Source organism: Thamnophis sirtalis, unplaced genomic scaffold (assembly GCF_051295495.1).
Source record: "Thamnophis sirtalis isolate CommonGarterSnake01/CBP01778 unplaced genomic scaffold, rThaSir2_p1.2 scaffold_1, whole genome shotgun sequence".
Lineage (NCBI taxonomy): Eukaryota > Metazoa > Chordata > Lepidosauria > Squamata > Natricidae > Thamnophis > Thamnophis sirtalis.
Genome location: NW_028261381.1, coordinates 89,689,568 through 89,700,207, shown reverse-complemented (window position 1 = coordinate 89,700,207; position 10,640 = coordinate 89,689,568). Strand labels below are relative to the sequence as shown.

The 10,640-nt window shown below is 35.3% G+C and overlaps 1 protein-coding gene across 3 annotated transcripts in view; it reads right to left on the bottom strand.

Moving 5' to 3' along the window:
• Positions 1-467: 467 nt before the first annotated feature.
• MPPED2 (metallophosphoesterase domain containing 2) overlaps positions 468-10,640 on the bottom strand; it is a 144,270-nt gene continuing 134,097 nt past the window's right edge. For all 3 annotated transcript variants that reach the window (XM_014056708.2, XM_014056709.2, XM_014056710.2), the window contains exons 6-7: positions 6,185-6,298; positions 468-2,109 (exon numbers count right to left, since the gene is read on the bottom strand). In XM_014056708.2, coding sequence (XP_013912183.1) covers positions 1,991-2,109; positions 6,185-6,298 — 233 coding nt within the window. In that variant the 3' untranslated portion in view covers positions 468-1,990. The remainder of the gene's footprint in view (positions 2,110-6,184; positions 6,299-10,640) is intronic.

Genomic DNA, 10,640 nt, shown 5'->3' with positions numbered 1-10,640 from the left:
TTACTCATAAAACTTACTCAGATTTTATAAATGACAAGCTGATACACCAAAAACCTGAGTATGGATATGATGGGAAAGGCATTTTTTTTCATTTTCTTTGCTATAATCTGACACTCAACTGATTTTTGTGTTTCACTAGTTTATGGATTTGATTGTTGTAAACTTGAGACAAAAGTTCATAGGGCAAGGAATTGGAAAGCTAACAATAGTTCTCTGATATATGTCCGATCTAATGACCAAGTAGTAGTAGTAGTAGTAGTAGTAGTAGTAGTAGTAGTAGTTGTTGTTGTTGTTGTTGTTGTTGTTTTCCTTTTCAACAGTGCATATGATTCACTGAATACTGCATCCAAGTGCCTTGAGGAGTACTGAGCTGGGTATAGCATTATTTTGTAGAATTGTGCTGAGTGCATCCATTAGGATAAGTATTTAATTTTTTCAAACCATAAAAACATGCTCAAACAATTAAATATTTAAAAATCTTGCAATTTTATTTGCATATAAAGGCCGCTAGATATATAATATTGCAATAAATTTAAAGAAACACCTGCTTTCCTAAATTCCATGAAGATAACATAAAACAGAAGAAAGCTCAATAGCATTTACAGTGATAGAACAGAAGTAACTATCTGCAACAATATTTTGTGCTAGCAAGATTGCATTTACACACAGTGCAAAATAAGAAAAAAAGAAATGGAAAGACAATTCAATAATATTTTAAATATAAAGGACAACGAAGCCTTATTTTAGTTAGGCTTGATTGTATTTATTTGATTCTATACATGCCCGAAACTGCACAAAGATTTTAAACTCAAGCTCTTGAAGGCCTTGAGTGATTGGAAAAAATGTATCACATCCTTCATAATTTAGATGTGCTATACAGCATAATTTTGGAGATGCTACGCTGGCAATATTACATGCCTTGCTTTGTTATAATGCACAAAAAATATATATAAAAATCCATATTTAAAAGGAGTCCACATTTACATGTTTTTACTGCATGGAACACCTGCTCATTGCAGTTATCATTTCCATATTTTTTAAAACTAAAATAATTTAAGAAACTCACCCAAATTGGGACAATTTAGATAATCATATACAGGATGTTGCTATCTAACTGATCATTAAAGCAGGCAGACAAACTAAACCTAGAAAGCTATTTTCCCCTCACTACTGCAATACCATTAATAAGCAGAATTTCATAGAACGCATATGTATCAATCAAAAAAACCTGATCCCTGATCCAGCAATCAGCTGTGGACACAGAAGCTCTAATGGGTAAAGATTCTTCCAGATCAAGATTTCTTTCAAGAAAAGGAGATGATTCACTGAAATGAATGGAGAATCCACATCCGGTTCAATAACTCTGTGACCACAGCCTAGCACAGATGTAAGCCTATCTAGAACAGTCAATTCTAGAAGTTTTCAACACACTTCACTGAATCTTGAATTGTGATGTGCATTTGCACAGGGACATATTCCAACCTCTGATTCATGGAACATATACATGCTAATAAAAATGAGGAAAGAATGGCATTTTATCATTGGAGATTCCCCACCCCCCATCCCAAAGAAAACAATAAAAAGTGTGCAAATTTGGATCTGGGTGTTCGTTTTTTTAAAAAAACAATGCCTTTTATAATCTTATTTAATAATAATAAAATAAGGTGTCTCACTCATTAAAAGAAAGCTTGGCTGTCCTTTTGAGAACACTAACAATTTACAATGGCAAGATAATTAAGAGAACATAAAACTTCATTTTACAAATTCACAATGTTTTATCAATTTTCAAATGGATGCTGCATTTCCAAAAGAAAGAGAGAGAGAAAGAGAGAGAAAAGAAAAAGCATAACCCCTATCTTTTTTTCCCCTCTGTAATAACAATTTACAAAACAGCCCTACATTATTTGTAAAGAAACATGTTAAGAGAATGAATGTTTTGTAATTAGAAAAATGGCAGTTTATAGACCTTCCCCAGTGGAGTAGTGGTCTTTCATGATCCTTGTGGCGTTGGCAAGTCAAATATAATTGGTGGGTTGGTTGGCTGAAAGCTGACTGTACACGTTGAGGCATTAATGTACGTTGTATAACCATCTGTCATGATGCCGTAACCTGTAGAGAAAATGTGCCACATTTACTGTGATGCGAACAAACATTGGCCTTGTATATTACCCTCTCAGTGACAAAAGGGGGGGAAAATGTTCTAAGCACACTTCGGAAATTGCATTCAGCGAAAGCTTTAAATGTATTTCCAGTAATCAAAAATCACCCACATTACTCTTTCCCTAGGTTTTTAAGCAGTAAAATTTTGCTTTAGTATGAACTTGAAAAAGTTAAGACAAAACTGCCTTTGTTTTTACATTATAGGAATTATTTGTAAACTTGATTTTAAGTTCATCACACATAAAGTAGAGCCATGATGTAAAACAATGCTTAATTTAATTGGTGTTACCTCTTTCATTGCATTGGAAATTTAGCTACCTGATATATCATGAAGTCACTTCAGAGAACTTGGCAAAAACTTCCCAAACATTTTTTTACATTCAAACTTCATTCATATTGTCCATAAGTCCATTAGACTCTTGCCTGTGTACGTTATCAGCATTGGGGAAGGGCAGCAGTACTATTTAAAGCAGGGGTCCCAAACATATGGGCCGTGGTCCACTGCTGGTCCATGGCCTATTCACAACTGGGCTGCATGAGTGGTGGGAGTGCACGTGTGAATCCCCATTCATGTGAGAGGCGAGTGCCGGCACTTGCAGCCCCACTCACGCAAATGTTCACAGCCGCACTTCACAAATGAAGTAGGAAAGTTTGGTGAACACTGATTTAAACACAATGAACACAGATCATAAATATGTTCCCCTTTGTTCAACAACCTGTTCCATTGTAGGTGTCAAATATATGCGACATAAGATGCTATCAATAAAGTGGTGGGGAAATGGCAAAACAGGGAGAATCAAAGCAGAGGGCTGCTTTTCTAAGTCTGGCAATGTAGAACATGGTGCTGTGATGTCGTCTTTTGCTTTGTTGCTGATTAAAAAGAGTAAAGGGCACCAGTGTGTGGTGGTATAATTTTCTACTTATTCTGAAATTTGTTAACAGGACAGGACAATGCTGGATGGTGTTGAAACTCTTCCCTGCATGATCCTTTTCACTCTCTTCAGGGTTGGATCTTTCTTTGGGTTTACAAAAGAAGCTTAAAAGCTCTGATTCAATTTTCCATGATGAAACCATTCTCTTCATCTTCAGAAGATAGAAAAAACTTAAAAGCTCCCACAATGCCATCTTCGGCTTTAGAAGACTATAGTAACTTAGATATTTTATGTGTGTGTGTGTGTGTGTGTTTGTGTGTCAAAAAAGCACACGAGCATGTCCATTCTTCCCCTCCTGGTGCTGGTGATAGTGTCAGGATATTGGATCTATAAAGAGGGAAACCTCTTGTCAATATGCTGTCCCAAGACTCTGTGAAGCATACTTTCATGTTTTCTTTTCTGTTTTTAAATGTATAACCTTCTGTTAATTGTCCAGAAATGCATGGTGAGTGGAAGGTCATATAAGCTTAAATAAATAAATGGGTAAGAGAAAAAAATATTTGCAATTTTACTCATCAAAACTGAGTTTAGTGGCACCAAATTCTTGTTCTGTCCTTTCATGTGAAAATAATCTTATACAATTTACCCTTAAGTTAAAATTTAAATGTTGGAAGAATCAGTAAAACTATTGGAAATACTTTTTTACATTACTCATTCTATACATGCAGTGCAAATCTCTGCAATTAATAATTAAGGTACTGAGGGTTAAATCTGTACTTCTGAGAGCAATTATTTCACAATTGTTGTACAAGCAACCTCTCTTTCTCTAAAAAAAAAAATCCTTTTGGATTGTTTTTAAAATAGATCCTCTACGTGATCTATGATTTTGCTTTTTAATAAATAGTGAAAAGCTGAAATCCTCAATAGTATGCAACTGCTTGTCCTAAATAATGTAAGGGTTGCATGAACATTTATAGGTTAACTATGAACTGAATTAAAGGAAACATAATTTTGATTCTGATCCAAAGAGCTATATTGGCTATATGGGGATACACGTGTGGTCTTAAAAATAAACCAGGCAACCAACTCAGTCCCATTCTTTCCTTTACTCTTTTCTACACATTGTGCTGTGCAATTAGGTGAAAGAATCACACTTGTCCATCCATGTTGTCAGCTATGGACATGATTCTACTTTCCATATATAGCCATACACCTAAGGTATAATAGGGCATTTTATGTTTAAGTTATAACAACAACAACAACAGTGTAATAATAGTATTTTAACGAGAAGTTTCACTATGTTCGAAGAGATCTACTCATATAAGTAGAAACGGTTATTATCTCAATGCTCTTGAATACTCATTAAATCCCTTTTATAGTTAAAGTGTGCGTTACCAGCCTAGTCATAAACTTAAATTGTATAATGCTGAGCCCCACAATAGCTTTCCATAATGATCTCTCCATCAGTTAATTCTATTATTAGTGGATGTTTGATTACTTTCAACGTGGAAGAGAACTACAAAAGCTGCAGGCAGTTTCCATGCTCTAATAAAATATTTGTTTCCTCTGTCATTTACTTAACATTAATACCTGAGCATCAGTATTTATGCAAAATTATACAGTTTACCTTATTTTTTACAAGGATGCTGCTGTGATTAAGGGCTAGTCAGCATTTCTCATTACGGAAACCTATCTGAAAGGCTTTATATAACACTGGTATAAAAATCTAGCTGCTTTAAAATAATGCAAACCGGGGGAGAGGAGGGGGGGGCAACTGTACCAATCAACATGACATCTCGTGTTTTATAAAGTTCTCCAGAGCTGTATGCTTGCAGAGAGCTTAATTAAAGACCGTAAGAAATTTCCACAAAAAGGGAGGTATGCAATATAAAGCATTTAAATATATAATTTTTAGCTCTGGGGTCACAACATTGTTCTCTCTCTGCTCTCTAAGGCAGCATTTGCAGTATTTGTCTCGCTGGGATACAAACGCGACTAAAAGTTCATTAAATATTTAAAACTCTTGCTTAGTTTATTTGAAGGAATTTCTCATTACCCCATAACCAGATTTATGTGCTAGAAATGTCCCTGCTTTTAATTTAACATTAAAGCAGTATATTTTGAAAAGCTTATCTAAAAAATACACACACTATTTAAAAACATCTGAAATTTAAACCAGATTATAACTCCACATACATCCACACACCCATTTCACTTGTTATTTCTTCATCTGCTCTGCTATTTGGGTTATCTTGTTCACATCTTGAACTTTCTATAAAAAACATATGTAGAATGAAACCACTTGCTGCAAACGTAAATGGTCTCTTTTATCTGAAAGGCTCTAAATGATTTAAAGATGTTACTCATATTTGCAAATTGTACAAGATTCTTAGGGAAGCTTCAGTGCCCAGAATAACATGGACATAAAGTGGGCATTGTACAGATAGTCCTTGACTTATGACCACAATTGAGTCTAAAATTTCTGTTGTTAAGTAAATTTTGTCCCATTTTGCGACCTTTCTTGTCTCAGTTGTCTACTATACCTAGCTTTTGTAGCTCTCTTCCATGTTGAATCATTGCAATTGATGTTAGTAAATCAGATGTTAAGTGAATCTGGCTTGCCCACTGACTTTGCTTGTCAGAAAGTCACAAAATCACATGACTTTGGGACACAGCAACGGTCAAAAATATGAACCATTTGCCAAACATCTAAATTTTTATCATGTGACCAAAGGGATACTGCAACGGTTTTAAGAATGAAAAATGATCATAAGTCACTATTTTGAGTGCTGTTGTAACTTTGAATAGTCACTAAATGAACTGTTGTAAGTCGAGGACTACCTGTATTTGTCTACTACATGTAGCATTTATCAGGATGGCAAATAACTTGGTACAATCAAATCTGTGCTTTCCTATTATTGAGTCAAATGGCACCAGGCCACTTCCTATAACACACAGTTCTCCTTAACTCTCATTGCTTCATCTTCAGCTATAATATTGGTTTAAATGTCAAATTTTCTATCTCATACATGATCAATTTTTTAAAAAAAATAACTTAATTCTATTTGAAACACTTTTCTGACATAAAATACCAAAAAGAACGACTCTACTATTTTCCCATCACAAGGCATCTTATTTGATGGATTGCTTACCTTCATGGATACCGCCAAAGACGTGGAGTTTGGGTCTTACTCGCCTTTGTACAGTGTTTAGCAATTCCACGCAGCCAACCCTCTGCAGCTCCTTTGGAACCCAGTCTCGGAATCCTAAAAGTACGATAAAATTATTTTTTTTACTTATCTATGTGTAGATTAAGTTTAATACAGACTTTCAGGAAGCAATAACTCAAAGAGGGTTTTCCTACATTATCTATAATTCTATCACCATTATAATATACGGTGGCTTTTAAGAAACTTTTGAGTGGCATAATTATTTTTTTAAAGTTATGGCCATTGTTCTTTTTGAATGCTACCTCTGCCTTCCCAAATTATATATTTTGCTACCCAATTTGATTAAGTTAATTGCACAGATTCATCTACATAACACAAGGCTGTTAAATATGTATTCTTGATAGTGGTTCACCTTTGCTTTTTCTTTAATGGTGATTGCCAATTGATCAGATAACGATGGATTACAGAGTTACATTCCCTAAGCACTTGATAACAAATATCTAACATACAAAGAAACTCTATGTGAGATCATTTGAACTGGCCCTATCTCTTGAAATCTGATAGGTCTTTAGAACAATATGCATACACTGAACATTCCCTGATATATATAGACAAAACTATATATAATACCTTTTGTAAAGCTTATACTAGCCTTTCTTATTTTGGTATCCTCCATGCTTCATGGGCAACTGACCTCCCCCAAAATTGATTGTGAATAGTGGATACAACATGTCTGAAGTGTTGTGCTGTGTAAAGTGGGACCTGTTAGCCCAAGTAAAGTGCCCCTTCTTAAAACACTGAGATAGCAATAGCACTTAGACTTATATAGCGCTTCACAGCCCTCTCTAAACAGTTTACAGAGTCAGCCTCTTGCCCCCAACAATTTGGGTCCTCATTTTACCCACCTCAGAAGGATGGAAGGCTGAGCCAACCTTGAGCCTGGTGAGATCTAAACTGCCAAACTGAAGGCAACCGGCAGGCAGCAGCCTGCAATACTGCACTCTAACCACTGTGCCACCATGGCTCATAACTTAGTTCCCTGGAAGACTTTGCATTGATGCTTGTCCAGATTGCCTTGGCCTCCTTCTGTGCATGCAAGCACAGTGATTTAATTTCTCCAGCCATGCCAATGGAAGTGTTGTCCATGCTTGTATGTACAGACAACCTGGAAAAGCTCGTCAAACAATAGTTGTGAGTCTTTTGAGGATGCAGACAAATCAGTTTTTTAAGAACAGTTGCTTGCCTTGAGCCATTGCATTTTGAGAAGTCTCACTTATATTGCCCTGCTAAACATTACCAGATTGTGAGATGGCTACTTTCTTACTGTGACCCTTTTACAAATCTAGGAGGAGGCACCATTATGTGATTCTTTATAACGGAAATGCAGTAGGTTTCCCAGGTGAAGTGAATAAAGTACTTTTGCATATGGTCACTCGCACGCTGAAAGAAACTACAGAACCAGAATAATAACTATTATTTCCACATGGCAAAGTGGAAGGAAATCTAGATTTTCAAAATCATTACCTGAAAAATATATAATTAGAATAATCAAACAAATATAAATCCAGACTGCAGCCAAAAATATCAACACTGACATCCATATGAGAAGCTTTTTTTAGAAGAAACACAGCAGATAAAGAAAGATGGCTGACATACGAGGCTGTATTAATACATGACAAGGGCGAATTGTTTTGTTGAAGATGAGAGAACAACTAGGAGAAGGAAATTATTTTCAATGGTTTTCTTATAATCATCTAAGAGTTTTAACATGGATGAAAGGACAATTGTAATCAAGAAGAGGGAAACTGATTTTTAAGAAAAACAATGTATAAATGATGATCATATAATAGTTAAAGAAGCATAAATTGCTATTAAGATTTGAGGATGAAGAGCTAAAAGACCATTGTCAAGCCTGAATTTTAAGTGATGAAATGGACTACAAATGTTGATTATAATAATTGTTTCTATTATGTTTGTGGATAATGAACAGAAAAGAATATGGGCAATTAATGTAGTATATAGCAATGCAACAAGACTATAAGGAAATACCCACAGTGCAAGATTGGATTATAAAATTGACTGAGCTTGTGACAAAAGTTGACCATTTTGTCAGGGGAAAAATAGTAAAATATTAAAAAAAAAAGACTGAAAGCCTTATATGGCCTTTTTGTTGAAAGAAGAAAAGTCTGAAATGATGATTTATGGACTTGGGGATTCGGTGAGATCAAAGAGCAAAGGTAAAGAAGATGTCTTGATTGCGGAGACCTCTGTGTTTTCTGAGGTTGATTGTTAGGTTGAAAGATGTTTCATTACCCAACTAGGTAACATCATCAATGCAAGTGGGTGTGGCGTTTACTCCGTTTATATATTTTTAGTTTGCCCTACCAGTTTTAGTAGATTTTTCCTTGGTAGTTCCTGATTTAGGCTAATGCTTTCTGCTTGATTGTTTGACTGATGCTAATCTTGAGATTGGCTTCTGGAAAGGACATGTTCTGGTCTTTCCTTCTTAACTTTTGTATTGTTTCTTAAATGGTTTGTAAATATGATTTATTTCTATGTGCCTATTGATGGCCGATTTCTCTGAAAGGCAAGCTTTCAAGCATTCCCTAACATTCTTTCGAGAAATGCTTAACATTTTTGGAGTTAGCTTGTTCTAGAATGCTCAGAGTTTCCCTGATTGCAAGATTAATATTAGCCTGTGAAATAGTCCAGTCAAGAAAATCAAGAGTGCTATCTCTATCTTTATGGTATGGGTTACATTATCAAAATCTCGTAGGATTTGAAAGAAATTATTTCTCCCATACCTTTCATTTTCCATAAAACTAGGGAGAGTCCCTTCTAAGAGTTCCTTTCCCATGTCATCCCACCATCTGTAGGATGAGACATCTTTTACATGCTGGTTGTTCCATCTGCATCTCTCCCTGTTGTTTCCTAAGGTCATTTCCTCTACCATTATACCACTGATTTCATTAATCAGTGGGCATTAATATTTAATTCCCTATATTATACTGTGGTTAAAGTATGTAAAAGATTGTCTTTTACTACATATACCAATGCAGATTCACAATTTTCTGAGTGCTCCTACCAAATGAGATGTAATGGATATCTGCTAAGGAGACCCTTATGTTCAATAGTCATACATGCTGTAAAGCTTTAATGCTGCTGCCATTATTGTTGCTTTGCAATTTTAAATTTGTTTTTAATATTCCTCCTGTATTTTAATATTGTACAATTTAATTATCTTTCTATACTCTACTCAGGGGACTTTGATAAGGATATGGTACAAAATGTGGTAAACAAGTAGATGTAGTATATATTACATCTATATACATCTATTACATGTATGTATGTATGTATGTATGTATGTATGTATGTATGTATGTATGTATGTATGCATATGCAGGTTTTGGTGTATTCGGGTCTTTTCCCGTGTAAGATTGAGAGTATCTTGGCGACGTTTCGACGAGGTCCCACTTGTCACCTTCTGGCTGGTGTCTCGCACAGGAACGAGGCCGAAGACATCAACCTGAAGATGACGAGTGGGACCTTGTCAAAACGTTGCTAAGATACTCACAATCTTACACAGGAAAAGACCCGAATACACCAAAACCTGCATACCTGTACCTGTGAAAATCTTCATCTATCTATCTATCTATCTATCTATCTATCTATCTATCTATCTATCTATCTATCTATCTATCTATCTATCTATCCTTCAGGCATAGTAGGATTGCATAACACAATAGCCATTATAATTTTGTGGTATGTTTACAGAGAGCTTTGTCATCAATTTGTGTATCTCATTTTTTTACAGTGTTGTAGCTGATAATGCTAATACCATTCAGTACATACCTTCTGTGAAGAGGTTATTGTACACTGTAGAGTGGATGCACTTAACTGCCTTTTAGACTTCTCCAAAGAGAAGAATGCTGAAAAAGCCTACTATCTTACTTTGCATTAATTATTCTTCATTATTTTCTCCATGTTACCCTTGGTGTAAGTATGGGCACACTTTTATATATATTCTTTTCAATCTGCAGATGTTATACAAATTTTGCAGTGCAAAATCTTATTGCACCACCAATATTCATTGTCATATGGAAAGGGCGATTGAGAAAGATGGGAATGAAAGAGAGACAGCCACCTGGATTTATTTAAAAAAAAAAGGCTGCAGTTTTAAGGGTTACATCTGGGCCTACACAGAGCATAGATGTAAAGTCTTGCCTCTCCAATCTTCCCAAGAAAGCAAGACTCTTGAAACTGCAGTGGTTCCAGAAGGAGCTTTTATTAGAAGGTTTGTGATAACAAGAGATCTAGGCAAGAACTGAAACTTCTCACTTAAAACCAGCTATTTAAAGCAATGCTAACCAAACCCCTTCCACACTACATCACTGCAGGGAAACAGAAACACAGACTTTATATAGAGATTAACACAGTA